The sequence below is a fragment of the Drosophila eugracilis genome, unplaced genomic scaffold (genome assembly GCF_018153835.1).
Source record: "Drosophila eugracilis isolate 14026-0451.02 unplaced genomic scaffold, ASM1815383v1 contig_1765, whole genome shotgun sequence".
Lineage (NCBI taxonomy): Eukaryota > Metazoa > Arthropoda > Insecta > Diptera > Drosophilidae > Drosophila > Drosophila eugracilis.
This window is the reverse complement of record NW_024572605.1, coordinates 4,188,073-4,206,115: the sequence shown is the minus strand read 5'-3', so window position 1 is coordinate 4,206,115 and position 18,043 is coordinate 4,188,073. Positions and strand designations below refer to the sequence as shown.

The 18,043-nt window shown below is 40.1% G+C and overlaps 1 protein-coding gene across 13 annotated transcripts in view; it reads right to left on the bottom strand.

Annotated features, from left to right (window-relative positions):
- Positions 1 to 102: 102 nt before the first annotated feature.
- LOC108109047 (protein hu-li tai shao) overlaps positions 103 to 18,043 on the bottom strand; it is a 28,873-nt gene continuing 10,932 nt past the window's right edge. For 7 of the 13 annotated variants that reach the window (XM_017217346.1, XM_017217350.1, XM_017217352.1 and 4 more), the window contains 9 exons: positions 15,131 to 15,257; positions 14,563 to 15,046; positions 13,790 to 14,492; positions 13,603 to 13,726; positions 12,472 to 12,582; positions 12,112 to 12,406; positions 11,975 to 12,055; positions 11,836 to 11,907; positions 2,397 to 4,224 (listed from right to left, as the gene is read on the bottom strand). In XM_017217346.1, the coding sequence (XP_017072835.1) occupies positions 2,711 to 4,224; positions 11,836 to 11,907; positions 11,975 to 12,055; positions 12,112 to 12,406; positions 12,472 to 12,582; positions 13,603 to 13,726; positions 13,790 to 14,492; positions 14,563 to 15,046; positions 15,131 to 15,226 (3,480 nt within the window). In that variant the 5' untranslated portion in view covers positions 15,227 to 15,257 and the 3' untranslated portion in view covers positions 2,397 to 2,710. Of the gene's footprint in view, positions 1,754 to 1,920; positions 1,989 to 2,396; positions 4,225 to 4,283; positions 8,463 to 9,095; positions 9,165 to 9,326; positions 9,344 to 10,205; positions 10,253 to 11,831; positions 11,908 to 11,974; positions 12,056 to 12,111; positions 12,407 to 12,471; positions 12,583 to 13,602; positions 13,727 to 13,789; positions 14,493 to 14,562; positions 15,047 to 15,130; positions 15,258 to 18,043 lie in introns of those variants that run through there. The other 6 variants (XM_041819912.1, XM_041819913.1, XM_041819914.1 and 3 more) reach the window with 6 other exon arrangements.

Sequence of the window (18,043 nt, the reverse complement as noted above, 5' to 3'; positions counted from 1 at the left end):
CGTGTGTATCGTGTTTTTAATAATACGAATTTAAATATATATATTTATATGCAATTTCTTACACTCTAAACGAATTTTAAGAAATAACTTTCTGGCTTTTCGTTTGCTTTTTTCAAAAGTTTTTTATTATTATTTGCACAGAGTGAGAATATTGACAAATTTCTAAGGTTAATCTAAAGACAAAATTATACAGACTTTTTTGCTTTGTTGACGCAAAAAAGTTGCTAGAAATAAGCTTCTGTCGTTGCGCAAATAATCAGTTTAATTATACTTTATATAATTATCGTAAGTATTCATTTTGCTGTTTTTGTCTAAGGCTCAGCAATGCATATATATTTTGTAAGGAGTTGTGTTTTTTGTGAATGGGTGGGTGGTTGTGTGAGTGGAAAAGCAGAAACATTCAATATTTATCTGACTTTAATGATGTTCGGGGTTTAAAGTTTAATGCAGTTAATTTGAAATTTAAATGCGATTAAGTTGTGCCTTAAGGTTTTACATGCTATGGCAGTCATTTAAGTTAGTTGCAGTTCTCGTTATCGTTCTTTTTGAATGTATAAAAATGGGATAGCGATTTTAAATCAAGCACATCTACTTACAAAAGAAATGCTGAAATTTGAGTTTAAGGGAAATTTCCTGTTTTGCCTGCGATGTGTTTCTGCTTTCCTCAGATAAATCGCATGATTTAGTGCGAGTGTGTTTTTGGATTTTCGTTTTCTTCATAATTTATTGGTTTTTATAAATATATATATGTATATGTAGGTATAAACAATTTTACGTACATAAAAATATATAATTATTTATATAAAAAACTAATACAATTGCTGCATGTATACATATTTATTCATTCGTTTGTGTGTGCAAAGTGTGGCTGCGCGGAATTTAAAACAAAACAAAAAAGAACACAAAACATAAAAAGCGATTCGACAAATCACACACATGCAAAGAATATCAAATTGTGGTTGTTTTGTCATCGATTTTATTATTGCATTTATATAAAAAATATTGCATTTAAGTATTATTATGTGTACATAAGCATGTACCACGCTTCTATGTGTCTAAAGACAAAAGTTGCCTTTGATTTAAACAAATCTTTGCTGCCTGGGAATTCCGACCCTTTCCTTCTGTTAATTTTTCTTTTACTATGTAATGTGTTTACGTAGTTTTTTGTTTTTCTTTTTTAAAAGCTAATACATCTATAAGTTGTTTTTTGCAAATTTACTTGTATAGAACAAAGTAGCGTGTCGGAGATATTGCGTCTGAATCTGCAAATTCCCTCCTATCGTTATCATACAAATTGTGTGTGGATTGCATTTGCTGTTCGGGTGCCTTGGCCATTGTATAAATTAAAAATTAGAATTATATTATAATAGATATAAGCTGTGAATGCGAATTGGGGGAGGGAGGGAGGATATCCTCTTAGATGCATCTTAATCGATTTTAGCTGCTCATTTGTTGCTTATTTAGGCCTCTCTCTCTTATATAATGCTTCTTCTGCTGATCTGGGCTACAGTTTCCTTTATCTTCGTGGTTTCATTCATTGTCGTTAGTTTACTCGGTTCCCGCTGATGGTGGGAGGGTGTGTCAAGATTTCTACTCCTACTCCTACTGGATTCCGCTCTACTCAGCCATCGAAGCCCGCTTAGGCCTCGGCCTTCTTCTTCTCCTTCTTCTTTTTCAAAAACGAGGGTGTGCGCAGGCCCTTCTTCTTCTTCTTGTCTTTCTTGGGTGATCCGTCCGTGGAGACATCCTGGAACCGTAATAGAAATTTGCAGTGAGAATATCGGTTGCGCTTCGGTTAGTAAAATTAAATGAGGTTAGCAGAATGCATGATATATTGGAAGCTGATAATCCAAGCTTCAACTTGTGAGTTCGATGAGTGATCACTGATCTTGGTACTTGGTACTGATGAGATGTACTTACCTCTTTACTGCTCTGGGAGAAGGTGCTCAAGTGTGCCTCCGAATGATCGCCATTTTGTACGTTTTCACCTATTGCAAAAGGGTCGAAGAAATACATTAATAAAACTGTTTTGCAAAACAAAATAATTTGAATTTCCTACAAATGTAACTCAGTGGACGCACACACAATATTCGATATTAATAATCGCAATTACTTTCACCTTATGAGACACGCACAAATAAGAATCTAACTAAAACATGTAGTATATGTATTAAATGTATTGGGTGGTGAGAGTACATATAAATGGAGTTTGGGTTTGGGAAATGAAATACAAGGACCATGCAGCAGTAATCAGCATTAAATATTAAGAAGCAAGCAAACATGCACAAACTACAAACATAAATAATAAATGAAATAATGTTACCTGGACACACTGATTAAACTAAACTAAATTTTAATGATGAGCGAGGGCGCTATGTCTTAAATTAGGTTTTAAGTTTGGTAATGAAAACGAAATTTATTTTATTTAAATGTATAAAAAATAAAACAAAATTTAAGATTCGACAGGAAATTAAACTTAACAATTTCACAGAGGATTTAAATGTACAACGGTTGGTTTGAGATTCAGTGTGAACTTTGCATTTTCACATGGTGATTTAGTTACTTTCTTAACATTAAATTTAAGAGAACAAACGAGTAAAAAGTGCAACAGTTTGATAATCATCATTAAACCTAAGTTAGCGTTTTTATCCATAAACTTTATAGTAACAAAAGTAATGATGTAAGTTATGTATCAAAATCTGAGTATATCTTAGGACATGGCAAGTCCCTCGGCCAACTGCGAGATGCGAGCCCGACACTCGTGTATGATGGCATTTTTGTGCAGCATGTGGGCAGTCACCACGCTATTAAGGAGACGCTCCAGTTCCTTCTCCAGACTGCTGATTATATCATTTAAGGGCTCACCGTCCACTGGCAATGGTGGAGAGTCTTGAACTGGTTTTGTCGGAAAGTCGCCCACAGCCACATAGCTATAAGTGTGGCACAGCTCTGGCGCGGAGTTGCTGCGCTGCACCAAGGACAACGAAGAAGGCGGCGCCGGCGGAGGCATGGATGTGGTAGGAGGTGTGGCTAGCGGAGCCCTTGTTAACGGCTGCTGATGGAGCAACTCCGCCTGGCGCTGCTTAAATGCGAGTTGCTGCGATATGTAATGGATCTCCTCATCGATCACCCTCTCTAGTTTAGCCCGGAACTCCTGCTCGTGCGTCTGGACGCACTCGGCATTACGCAATGACACGTTGATCAGTATTTCGATAGTTGCTGGCGATTGTGTGGTGGTGGTAGTCGGGGTGGGCGAGCTGCTCAAGGTCAACTTGATATGCTTGCCGTGAGTGTAAGCCTCGGCCTCCTGGGTGGATGAATCGTTGCTGGTGGTGGTCAGGCGTGGGCGCCTGCCGCTCGTTTCGCCCAGACCACTGTCTCCAGTGCAACGAAAACCTTCCTCCTGCTCAGCCTCGGGTCGCTCCCGATCCGCTTGTTCTCGGTCATTATTATCGGTATTTTCAGGAAGAACATGATTACTTGGTAAAAAGGTGTAGCTGCGATACAGACCGCTGTCCTCCTCTCGCCTCCGAGGCATATTGATAGCTAGGCCGCCCATTAAGGATTCCAGTTCATCCATACTGTCTACATCTAGGCCACTGCTGGTTGTGGCACTATAAATCCGCTGTTTTCGTTTTGGAGGTGTGACTTCCAACTGGATGTGCTTCTCAGAGACAAAGGATTGTGATTGGGATTGAGCCCAATTGCAGTGGGACTGGGTAGGCGGCTGAGTAGCTGTCACAACATTGAGCAGCTTGCGGTTATCCAAGCTTAATGTCGTTAAATCGATGAAGGACACAACTTTTTCGCGCTGCTCGGCCACCCGTTGCCAGATCGATCGATGTTCCGGATGCAGCAATATGGTTGGCGACGTAATCAGTGGGCAGTTGAAGCCAAAGTGGGAGATTGTGCGATAGGGAGTTGAAGAAAAACCCGTAACGGACTGATTCCTTTCTTCCGGCAATGAAACGGAAGCAATCTGATTCCGAATGGGGGTACTACTAACAAAGGATATCTCATTGCCCACAAATCCAGTTACATTTCCATCGTGATGAATGCTCATATTGCCATCGTGGACTGGCGGATAGTTATGCTTGCTGACGGGTTCGACCTTGTGTATGACATAAATCTTTTGCTCTAGTTGTCCAATTTTGAGAGAGGCATTCATGTAATGCCTAGGTGAATATAGGAAGGCATACTTTTGGGCCAAGTGAAAGATAAGTGCTAGAAACAAAAGGGGGGGTATTGAGCGCAATAAAAAAGATGTTAAGTATGATTCTGAGCATCTGAAGTATCCGAGTAACGCTCACGACGGACGGGATGTACGGGAATCAATATCTAACACTGGAAAACAGGTGTTTACAATTCTAAGACATTGGGAGGGGGTATTTACTACTAAGACTTATATAATATTTCATTAAGATTACAATATTTTCTTTTTAAACATATATTATAACATGTATTTCTTTGCCCCTTAAAATATTAAACCCTTAACCGTAAGTAGATAGGTTCACCAATATATCAACTTTTATTTTCGCTGTAAACCACATTACATTACAACATATGAGTTCAGAATAAATGAAGGATTATAATGTTACTTAAAAAATTACAAAATAAAATCAAATTAAAGTTCACGACAAGCAGTGTTAAAATCATATGCAAATATAAAATGCAGAAAAAAAAACTCAAGAAAGAACTCCAATTCTGATCTTCTGTTCCTCAATATTTAAATTCCCAAAAAATAATTTATTTTTTATCATCTCCTGGTTTCTCTGTCTCTGGACCACTGGCCTCATCATCTTCCTTTACCAACCCATCCTTAAAACTTTCTATTGTCTTGATATTTTCATTTGATCTCTCCTGTCTTTTCGGCTCTACCTCCTGGACAAACATATTCAGACCCTGTACAACGCAAACTGTATCCAGGGTGACGGAGTCCACATCTTCATCAGTTGAAAGCTGGTTGGTCTCCGCTCCGCCATCTAAACGATCTTTTTCCATCGCCGCTTTTGAGGTTGAGGGTTCGTCGTCATTGTTAGCCAAACCCTTATCATTTTTGGCTTTCACCACACTGATGACTTCCTCATTGCAGTAGTCAGTGTCATTGTCAGATTCGGCGTACCTTTTCTCCATTCGATTTAATTCGTTTGCTGAGGAGAGGAATTGCCCGGAGTCGCTGCTAGATCGATTCTTCTTTTTCTTTTTCTGTTGCCTATTTTCCGGATTGGTTTCTTCTCCTCCGACATCATCACTTCCCCTAAAATTTTGAGATTTTTGTTGGGCCTCTGATCCACCAGTTAAACGTGTGGGCTCTTCCAAAGATGTTTCATCCTCGATTTGGCTAGAGAAATCTGGCTGCGATGTTGTTAAATCAGAATCGGTTATAACCTGGTCCTGGCTGTTCGTTTGGGATTCAAAATTTGTTGATTCCATTTCCACTTTCTGGGACGATGAGTCTTCTGTTTGATCGTTAGCTGTCATTGTCATTTCGAAAGATTTATCGGATGAATTATCTGGAAATGGAGAATATTCTGTGACATCCTGAATAGGTTTCGGTGCAAATTGCATTTCTCCTGGATCCTCTTCGGTTGTTTCTCCGCTTGCCTGAGTGGATTCTTCCTCCTCATGTGTGTTGTCATTTGCGCTGTAGTACACGGAGCTATTAGTGGCATTTCCTTTATTATGCGAAGTCGGGGATTCCTCTTCACTCCGCTCATTATCCACCTGCTTTTCCTCCTGACTTTCCTCCTCCATCTGAAAGGTGGTAGTTGAAATGTTATCAGAATTTCCAAGTTCTTCATCAGCTATAAAGAATGTACTACTGGAAAGAGTTCGATGCAGGGATAGATTCGATGAGCTTAATTCTGGATTTTGGGCACGATGATTTCCCCCATGCAGATGCCGACTTAAAGGCGGAAGAGTAATCACGGGCTTGCGACGTTTGGCAAACGGCGAGGACATGCCACCGCGAACGGTGTACAACGCCCGTGCAGAACTCTTCGCGTTATCCCGCGTTTGATCTGATGTTCCGCGTGGAGGTGTTGGCAAGGAAACCCATAAACGGGCGCCACTGTCCCGCTGTCCACACTGAAAGGCGCACACCGACGATGGTCCCGATCCGGGAGAAGTAACTATGTTGCTCCTATGTTTTCTAATTGATCCGGTGGCACTTTTTGGCCTGCTGGCATTGCGAATGTTCTCCTGAATAAAGTTACGCTTTCTGCGCGGACTGCTCCTGCACACAAAAGTGGTGGAGGAGATGATTCGCTCTAGAGGCGTCTCTTCATCAGTGACTTTATGTTCCTCCTCCTCGTTCTTCTCACTTTGCTGATCCTCCGACCAGGATCGCGACATCCGGGGCGTTGGTCGGGTAACAAGGTGATTATGAGCCATAGAGCTACTAGGAGCACTAATGTTATGAGCAGACAGCGAGGAACCACTCGGAGTCATAGGGGTGCCCTGTGTTGGGTTAGGGTAAACATGAGTGCAAGTGCGAAAGATCTCCTCAGTGACCAAGTCTTGCAGTTTCTTAGGCGTCATTTTGTTACGAATACTGTGATCAATCTTCTCAAATATGGGCTCGCTCTCGCTAAGTCTCTCGTCCTCAATGCGCTGGAGGACCTCGCGCTCAAGCGGAGTGAAAAACTGGTTGTCGTTCTCCAAGTTACAGACTTCCATAGTTTCTCCAGTAGTCTGTTGAAGTCCCTCCTCTACTTCCACGTCATCGATGTCTTTCTCATCGTGACGATCCTTCTCTTTATCAGTGGACTCCTCTGGCTCCGTTGATATTGGAGTCACTGGTTTCTCGTCGTCGCGTTTTTCCTCTTGTTCTAAGTTGATCGCTGTGCAACTATTGGAATTGGAAGCCAAAACTGGTTCATGTAGGCATACATTATCATCGGCATTAGGAATGTTCTCCAAACTTATCGAACGGTATAAAGAGCAAGGAACGACTGGGTCTACTTCAACAGGAGAGCTGGTGGTGGTACATGCTTCATATTCCTGCAGCTTCATGGTGGTAGCCACTAACTTTTCTAAATTTTCACCTGCTACGGTTAAACTTTCTTCGAACTTCTGCAGGATTTTTGGTAATTCGTCGCTTGCTTCAGTCAGGGTCTCATCCTGGATATTATCAAGCATAACATGGGCCTCAGTTTCATTAAGATCGCCATTCTCCAGTTCACGATGCGTGCTCAATTGATCATGAGAACTAGGTTCTTGATCATCTATAGTCTGTTGCTCGTGCTGCATCTGCTCCTTGGCCTCAAAGTAATCGACATGTTCTTGCCACAGCTCTTGGAACTCAGACTTGCGACGCTGGCGCTCTTCACGGCACATCAATTGACGATCCACTGGATTTCCAACTACTTGTTCACCAGTCGGTGTCTCCTTTATTTCCAAGGTAATCCTATGCTCAGTCAATGGCCTCTGCACAAACTCATCGGCATAAGTCGATATTAACTTGTCCTGTGGTTCCAACCAACGCCCAAAGCTCCAGACTTCCGTTATATCAGCTTGCTGTGCACCGAAAATCCTTTGAGGAGCCACACTGGTGGCACTAGCAGCCACACTTGAAGTTGCCTGCTCCACCAACATAAGGCTATTATCACTATTGATGTGATCCGGATGAAAATTAACATTCGTCGATTCTTCCGAAAAGTTGAATCTTTCGATCTGCCGGAGGAAGTTTATGGTGGATGAGGCGGAGGACACGTCTTGAGTTTGTGTCTGTGCATTCCGTAGGATCTTTGGAAGTTCGGGCAATGCCAACATTTCCCCAAAATTGTCGTATAGCTCTGGCAGCGTTGGCAATTGACGGCGCTGCAAAGGAGTACTTCCTGCGCTGGTCAGCTCATCTGCACAACTACTAGTAGCTGTTCCGCCTCCAATCCTCTGCAGCTCGGGCTTAAGGCGCAGTAATTTGTCGAAGCAAACCTGACACAGCTGGTCATAGCGAGGTGTGGCGAAGATCTCCTCATAGCTGATGCCTCTCTGCATGGGCCTGTATCCCAGGGCCTGTTGATCCCTTTCCTTTGGCAAATGCTTATGCTCAGTGTGTGGTTGCTGTCGTGGTGAATTAAAACCAAAATGGGATCCCGTGCGATAGGGTGATGGTTCCATTATATTCGCTGGCTTCAATGGCCTACGAGATGTGCCCGAAGAACACGTCGCACTGGTTATAGTACATGTACTGCCGGTAGTGGCAGCCGAGTGCCCAGATCCACCGCGATAACAACTGGCCAGGTAACCCAACTGCTCGCTGTGGAGAGCCCGCAGCAAAGCTGAGCACACCTGCGGTTGGGCGCAGTGTCCCAATGAAGTGGCGTAGACGTAGGAATATATCTGCTCAGGTGGCGGTATAGGATCCTCAGCTTTAGTTGGAAATAGATCCCGCCGGCACTTGCTGTTACCGGTCGAGATCCTGTCCCGCCCACGATGCTGATTCTCCTTGTCCCCTTCATCTATCTGAGATTCTTTAATTTCATTATATCCTGGTCAGAACGATGTTAGGGTGATTGGGATGAAAGAGCCGAAAAATGGTCAGTAAATATTTGTCATATGCTAAACAAAACTTCGAAGCCAGCATCTTGGCAAGTGCGGCTCTCGAAATTCATACATACATAAGGGCAATACGTACTGGATTACATATCCATAGATCTGAAAAACAATAGATCCTGCTTTTCGAAATATATATCGTTTCTGGAAGTCAGTCCTAAAGGGAAGCTCTTAAGTATTAAGTTTCCTAACATAAGAAATGGTGATGCATCCAAACCAATTGAAATGAGATAACCCAACCGTCATGTCTTGTTTCTTTAGTCCTATGATGTGTATTAACCTCAAACTATAGCTAGTGTTTAGTTTTGGTGCAGCATAAACTTGCCATGGGCTTGTGGATTATATGGGGGTTATATATAAATATATACCATTAACAACGAACTGTCAGGGGCTAGTGGATTATATGGGGGATTAGATTATGTACACCAAAAATACGAGTAATATTTCAGAGATTATATACAGTGGGCGGCGTTTAGCCTGAGTACATTGAAGGGTGTAAGAAGTAAGGGGTATCTTTCGATCGGGTCTTGGTTCGTTACCTCGGCCTGTTGGCGGCTTGCGATTTGTGGCTGTGTGAGAGCGTTCGCCGTTTATAAAACTAAGAGTGGCTAAAATAGTATTGAGAAATGAAATTATAAAATCATATTCAGCGCAAGTGAAACGCCAGACAAATGTGAAACAGACGTAATTAGGTGACTTAAACTAGGAATACGTACGTATAGTATTGTGTTAGATTTAGTATCGATTAAGCATGCTTTAGAATTATAGACAGGGATTACTTTTTGGACTAATATAGCTGACTAGGCAACTAAAGAAGCAATCAACAGAAAACAGCTGCAGTTTAAAATAAAAAAGGGATAAATGTAGTTAACACGGAATAGAGATCCCAACGAAAGTGAACAGAGCAAGCTGCAATTGAAATTCTTGGCTAACAGCGCTTAATGTGATTCAGCTAAGAGCATTCGGCAAATATTATCATGACAGGTTCAATGGGGTTTAGTGTGCAGGTGGGGTGGTTTATGTTTATGTTATGCTGAACATATTTTCTATAAACTATTTTCTTGATTTTTTTAGTTTTTGTTAAGAATTTCATTTTTTTTTTGTCGTCTACACACTAAACCTCTTGGGGCTGCACTCACCTCCAACTCAAAAGGGGTTTCATTTTAAACTGCTTATTATTTATTTTGTTTATTTTTGTGTTATAGAGCGCAGCAGCCGCAGAAGTAGTAGTAGAAAAGGTAGTATGTAGTAGTAGTGGGGTAGTAGTAGTAGAATTTTGTGTTCTGTTGATAGCTTCGGTTGCTTCTTGTTGTTGGTTGCTGGTCTTTCGTTTTATTATAAATTTTTGATTTATTTTACTGTAGAGCCTACACACACTTCGTTCTCAATTCAATGCTAACTAGTTTTTCTTTTAATATTATTGCTCTTTAAGCTGCCAATTTATTTGGTTTTGGGCTTTCTTCCTATGTGAAAACAATAGAAAGGTAAAATTTTGATTTACAATTAGCCGAATTCAGGAAATCAAGCTAGAATTTTGTATAAAAAAAAAACCAAAATGTAACTAAAACTGCAGCTTTACTACTATAATAAATCGTTTTTTTTTGTTGTGGTTTTAAGTTGGATTGTTGTTGTGCTGTTCTATTGTTGGTTGTTGAAAGTAAAAATCATTTAATGCACGCCGGACAAAAGTTGGTTCCTTGGAAGTATTTTATAAGGATAAATTGTATTGCATAATAAAAAGGAACTAATTATATAAAACTGAATAACAAAATAAAACTGTGATATGACAGTTTAAGGGGAAGTGTTTAACAAAAAGGAAAGTTAAAATATTAAATCTACTATATAGATCCTCCAAAATTCCAAATTTTGTAGATCTCACAAAAAGGATGTTGTGACGGTATCAATGGCTACTAGTATCTTTTTGTTAACTACGTTTGGTTGTCATTGAAATGTGTGTAGTTTTGGCCGTGTGTGTATTTGTGTGTTGATAATTATAGTATGCGAAAATACAGCAAATAAATAAACGAAAAAAAGGGAAAATGGCATAAGAGAAGGTTATTAAATGTTAGAAATCCAATTAAATAAGTATACCAAATAATCAACTAAGGTAATAATTAGAGGTGGAGAAACATCGATGCGAACATCGATGACATCGATGTTTTCGAAACATCGGCAACATCGATGTTTACCGGAGGAACATCGATGTTTTTTCTTTTCTAAGGCACATTGATTGATTGGCGAATTGTAAGTACATATATAACTTAATTTAATGGCTACGCTTATAAAACGTTAGCTTAATAATACTTCTGCGATCCGGCATCTTCGTGCGAATCTGAAAGAGTTTTCAGTAAAGCTGGACAACTTATAAGTGAACGTCGCACGCGGCTATCATCGACCGTTGTCGATAAGCTCCTCTTTTTATACAAAAACAAAGATGTAAATAAATACACAGATACATATGTATATGTGTATATGTGTGTATGTGTATATGTATATGTATAAATATACATATATAGTAGAGTTCGGAATAGTAAGTATAGTAGGAATATCACATTATCCAAAAAAACTATTATTTTCTTTGGATCATGTATGTATATATTGAAACATTGATATAAAAATTTGTTTTTTTGTTATTATTTACAAACTAAGAATATGACAATATACCAAAGAAGTAGAACATGAATATCATGAACAGTTTTATTTTAATTTGTTTTTCTTTTCGTTTTTATTTAATAAGTGATTAATAAATTGGATATTTTTTGTTGAAAATTTGACTTTTAATTTTTAAACATTACAAATTAAAATAAAGTTTAAATACATTAAAATAACTGCACATTTTTTTTATTTAAAACATCGATGTTTCATCGATGTTTTCGCCAAAAACATCGTAAACATCGATGTCCGTGAACATCGATGTTTCTCCACCTCTAGTAATAATACTATAAGGTTTAAGGCTACTTAAAATACTTATAAAATATAAGAGCTTTCTTCAAGGCCTTAGTTAATAATTAATAATAAAAAATAAATAATAAGGCAAAATAAATAAACAAAACGAAAAATGCATCAAAAGGTATAACAATTGGGGGATAACAAAAGAACTTAACAAAAACAGAATAAAAACTTTGAAATTTCGTTCACATGATGGCTGGGAAAAGACATAACTCTTGGACATGTGTACTTGGAAATGTTTTATAGTGAGCGTGATCGAAATATATTATAATTTTATATAGTAGATAACAACAATGTAATGAAGAATTCGTAGTACACAAATGGACTTACCATCACTCAGCACTACTTCCGCCTGTCGTGGCACTGGCGCTTGCTGTGTTTGGATCTCAATGACCTGGTGCTCTGAAGTATTAGAAAAACACACATGAGTTTCCGGCTAATGGAATGGTTTTGTAAATAGTTGACTTACCGGTCTCTGGTTCACTTTGTGGGTATTTCTTTGTCCCCGCCTGCAGGACCGCCTCTGATTCCGAAAAATCTGTGTCGGTATCTGCAAGAACATGTTTATTTAATATATATTTTCCATTACTGAATGTTAAAACTTACATTCACCATGAACCGATTTCTTCTTACGCTCCACTGTGCGCTTGTATTCATTGAGTTCATCGTCCGTAACATTGTCGAATGGGTTTTTGGCATACGGAGCCTTGTACACCGTGGCATTGTGCTGGAAACCACGCTGGATGATTCCCTTGGAAGCGGCACCCATCATGACCACATGATCGCCGGTCTGTGAGACTGTTGCATCCTTGAGTCGGCTAGCCTCATCCCATGTTACGCCCTCTAGAATATGCGACTGTGGTCCAGCGGAAATCTTATCCGCCCGGCGATTGTCCTTAATCTGTTTTAAAAAAGCTTCCAGTTATTAAAGAAATTCAAGAGGTATTAATCGTTTAAGATACTGACTAGTTGCTGGACACGCTTGAACTCTCTTGGATTTGTTCCTGCAGGCACAAACTGGAGTGGATCTTCTATCCTCACTGGCGTTGAATGGGTGGGAGAGCCCTCAGCCACCCACTAAGAGATTATGTTTTAAATCGTAAATTATGTTTTGTGGAGAGGGTGGGGTGTGGGGGGCAATGCAAATAGAAAAGAAAGAGAAAGAAATTTGTTTTTAATGTTGGGTGATATATAAAGAAACATTCCCATTCAACATCTTGAATCAGGTTTTACACATTTAGTCATCTAATTTAAGTACATTTACTTTAATCTTAAAATTAATATTAGATTTTAGGCATTCCATTGCAAGCTGTTTCATTTATATAGATATTCAGTAAATATGTTTTTAGCCCTCTTAATATCTCACATTTCTATTTATATTTTCAATGAACAAATAAACATAACTTAACTAAAATAACAAGCATAAATGATTTTGTGCCTTGAAAAACAATGAAAATAAAATAATAAACAACAAAAAAACCATAAAACATGCAAAGAAAGTTTTTGTTGAATGATAACAAACGAAATGATGAAAAATGAAATCAATGAGTGAAATATAAAATGCTGTTTTATTTATTACGCTGTGTTTAGTATTCGTATTAAATTTCTTTCTCTTTCTTTGCATTGTTTTAGCTTTATCGTTTTGGAGGCAGCAAAATATCCCTAAAGGAGGCACAAAATCATCTATGCAAATTTATGTTTTTCATTTATTTTATTTATTTGATTAATGCACACATTACACAGTATTTGTTTGCTTGCTAGCAAAGCTTGTAAAATAATTTTGGTTTAGCACGAGTTCAAATTCTATTTCCAAGGTATATAAATATAAATATAAATATATAGATTTTGTATATTGTTTACTTTAATTTACTTAAACACTAAGAAATTTTATGCGTGAGTATAGTTGCAGCTTAGTAGCAAAGTCGGAACTAAAACTGAGTGCTAACGAAATGGAAATCATATATATGGGAGTAGCAAGTGGAATGTCTGGAAAAAGTTGAGGGATGCGGTATCCAACAATTTAAACTATTTTCCCTCAATCTCCTTAAGGCTGCTGGTTTTGGTTTGCTTCATATCTTCGAAAGTAATGATTTCTACCTTTGTTATCTTCTTCGGATCCGGAGTGCCGGTCTCCAGGACCTCGACCTTTTGGTAAACGTTGGGTGAGTTCAGCCACCGGCTGCGGTCACCTCCCTTGCGTATATCTCCCTTCTTCCAGATTCTGTTAATACGATAGTTACCATTAGCATATAATTTAAAGAAAAAATTATTTCAATAATCTTACCCTTGACGGAAGAGCTCCTCCTCTTCGAGAAGATAGCCCAGAGATGAAACAGCTGGCGGTAATTCCACATCGTTCTTAGGCTTGGGAGGATCTGATTTGATCAGAGGATGACGGTAGATATAGCCAGTGCGGTAGCCAGCATTGTCCAGCATGCGCATCAAGGCCTCAAATTCAGCACCGCCTACACGCCACTTGGGCGGACTGCCTACCTTAGGCACGGCAGCTTCAGCCGCTTCGGCAGCACCGTCTTCGCCTGCCGAAACGGCGGCAAACTTCTTCTCCAAATCCTCTGGAGGTCGGCGCGACTGCTCATAGATAGCCTTACGCGACTCCTCTGGAATCAGCACCAAGTTATCCAGTCCGACGGGCAAAAGCTTCAGTTGGGTCTCGCACGCCTGGACAATGTGGCAGGCGGCGAAGAAGGCTTCCTCGATGGTCTCGCCGCAGCATAACGCACCGTGGTTGGCTAGAAGAATGACCTTGGAGTTGGGGCCGAGGCTTCGGACCAAGCGATTACGCTCCTCCTCATCGAACAGGCCGGTGTAAGCGTGAGTGGTGATCTCGCCCAGGACACAAGCATCCTTGGTCAGAGGCAGCAATCCGGTTTTAAGAGAGGAAATGGCCACTACTGGACTGCAGCCGATGTAGATGGCGCAGCGAATATCTGGACGGGCAGCGTGTACCACCGAGTGGAGGACAAAGTCTACAGGAAAATAATTAAGTAATTAATTAGAAAACAGTAAAATTATATCAGTTTAAAAATTTGAACTTACGACTCTTGTTGCCGCCAAAGTTTGTGGTGCCCTGCTCCACGATCTGGCCCTGCATGTCCACCTTGTTCAGCGCCGAGGCAGTGATCTCGTGGTAGAGCAGGCCATACGGATTAACCAAGAAGTACTCCTGGTCGACCTTTAGTCGAGCCGTGATCTGTGCCCCCAGACCTTGGGTCCAGCCGTACAGATCGAGCAGACGGAATGTGGCAGCCAGCTTGCACCTGAGTATCTTTTCGCCCTTGGCGTAGCCCATGGACTCAACGCCTCGTATGTCATTGATGGGCACCATGCAGTTGCTGCTCTTAAAGACGCTGCCCACCCGCGACACCGGCACGCCCACAATGTCCGACAGCTGCTGCAGGATACCACTGGCACCAGCTCCTCCATCGCGGGCCGAATCCACGATACGCTCCAGTTCCTCGCGGAACAGCTTTGAGCCCATGATGGCCTCAACCCTCTTACGACGCTCCATTTCGCGCATATCCTAGGGGAGGGGAAAGTAAAAAAAAGAAGAAAAAAGAGCGAGTGAAGGGTGGTTATCCGTTAGGGCTTCGTCGCTTGCACTTACCTGTTCAATATCCGCGGGACGTGCTTTGCTGTTGTCATCATCTTCGCCGGCAGTGGGATCTATTCCATTCTGTGGCGGTTGCTCAACTTCAGTCATGATTTATTTTTCTTGTATTTCAGTTAAAATGCTGCAATTAAATGAAGGGGAAGGTTTTTCTTTATTTAGAAAAGTGCTTCTTGAACTTAACGCTCAGCTGGAAAATTTTCGACTGACCTTAAAAACTGCAGGGCAGTAGCACCAAAAAGGGGGTGGCAAACAAGAGAGACAGAGAGTCGTGGATAGTAAGAGAGAGAATGGAAAAGAGAGAGAGAGAGAGATTGGAGTGCAACCACCCAAGTGAGAGAGTCTCTCAGAGAGTGGAAAACTGACAGACTTTCCTGTGAATGACAAAATTAAAAGTGTTTTTGGGAGAAAGCAGAGAAATTGGAGGGGTGACAGAATTGGACGGCCGCATATTTCCACTTTAGTTAATGTCTAATTTTGGCCAATATAAATTCTCAATTTTAGGGGGAAAACTCTGGGGAAAATGCATATGTACATCCGTATTTTTCCCAAATACCCACGTGCTGAAGCGACAGCATAAACAGAATCGGTGAGAACTATTTTAAGATCCATTTGGCTTTTTAGGAAACCCAAAATTGATGCCTCGAAAATCAAAACGAATAGAATGAGCTCGCTATCTCGATCCCAAAATGAAAGAGCGAGAAACAAAAATAAATAAACAAAAAAAAGTGTGTTGCTCTTTTAAATCTTTAGGCGTGGTGCTTTCAAATACCACCAATATTAACCTTCAAATTCTCGTAAACATTCAGCATGCGAATAAACACTAAGGAAATAATGTCATCAACAAATCGCGCGGCTGAGATAACAAATCGAAAAACAATTTCTTGGCTCAGCCAAAATTGCAATCCGAGACAGCTAAAAACGAACCGACTTTATTCGATTCCGACATGACACACTTGAAGCAACAATAAACCATAATTAATGTGCATTATGCTGACCCGATTTCTTACAACTACACCCACTAGCATTTCTTTAGTTCTCCGCCCAATTAAAAACACAAATTTCTACAAAATATGCCAATTTAGAGAGGAAATTGCAATGAGCAAATGGGAAGGAAACGATAAAGACTGGTGGAAGTACACAGAGAAAAAGCTTACTTATTTAGCTTTAAGTGCCTACATCCTAATTTTAAAACAAATAAATTTCATTTTATTTTCGGTTAAACAAAGTCAAAAAGTACCTAAATTCAAAAAAATAAATATTTAATATAGATATAATATAATAGAAATATTTCTTCTATGTAAAGTATAACCTCATTCGTGGGCGGCGCCTTTGTAGTCGGCTTATAAGCTTAAGGAAAACAAACCTGCTCACAAAAAGAGAAAAGCACAAAGCAATTGCATTGCTAAAGTGCATTGCCAAAGGCTTTATTTGCTGCTGACTTTGCTGTTTTGCTAATTATGACGTATTGGCAACGCGTGCCGCATATTTTAGCTTGCTTTTAACAACAATATCGTGATGTGAAGGTAATTGAACTTTGCTGCCAACAGCACCTCACCGCAATGTGCGTGGGCGGCGGTAGAAGTTTTCAGTTTTGGTTGAAATAAAACAGAATAATGCTGAATAAACGCTTTTTAAGTGACTACAAAAAAGATGCAGACGAGCTAGGGAGTCTCGTATGCGTGGGCGTCAAATGAACTTAACGAGCCAAAGAGTTTTCCAGCGTAGGCTGATTCCGACTCCTCCAAATGGAGTTGAAAGTTGTGTAGGTGGCAAAAGGTTGATTAAAGAAAAGGAACAGAAGAGTTTCTATGGACCAAAAATTGGTTTCTCACGCAGTGCAATCTTAAACAATCTCAATGCAGTTTAAAGTACCTATACCAATGAAATTATAAAGAACTAGTTTAAGTGCTGAAACTACCTAATGTTGGTAGTTGCTAACCTCGGAATTGCTTACCAAATTTAGACAAATATGTCAATTGCCAACTTTATTTAAGCCTGCATAACATTTGGTTTATTGAACTTTAGCAATGCCAAAAAACTTCTCCACTCGCTCTCTCTTGGCTTTTTCTCTGTGACCTTTTTGTGCGGAAGACAATAATTAAATTTAGGAGCAGCTAACGCCACAGCGACGCCATCATCGTCGCCGCCATCGCGTCAGCGTCAGACAATTGTTGTTGACATTATGCAATTACATCACACTTGTTTGGTGCGGGACACACCCATGTCTTTCAATGGTTAAAGTGTGCCGGCTCCAAAACCGGCAGACCAAGAATATTTATAAATGTTGTACAGAATGTTGAGAATGCTACGAAGGCGAGGCAGAAAACAGAGACCTCACCGGAAAACAGCCTATTTAACAGTGTGATATTTGGGCAAGGTCTGCATAGATGATAATAAATAGAAATAAACTAATTACCTTTATAAAACAAAAGGTTAATAGTGGGAGCAAAATATTAATAACAATGTTTTCATGGTTTTCGTTTAGAAGCAAAAAATATGTTGTACTCCAATTAGCAGCTCAGGCCAATTGACCCAGAGAACCAAACACCCTCTATATATGATTTTCACACATACGCTGCCGGCGTTAATTAAATTTCCCAAGTATTCAATTATCGCGCAACGGAAGAGATCTTACGTAATCTTCCACTCCATCGAGCACAACCCAGACAGCTGTCCCATCGCCTCAAGTGCGAGATGTAAGAGCAGCAGGCAATAAGGTCGCTCGCAAATGATTTCATTCAGTTTTAATAATGCAACAAGTCACTCAGTCAGTCAGTGGGGCACATGGCCAGATCCAATGATGATGATGATCATCTGGAAAGATTTTTCAAGCCGCAAATAAAAAAAAAAAGAAACAGGAGACCACTCCCATATGGCGGCGACAACAATAAAAGTGAGAATAGTAAC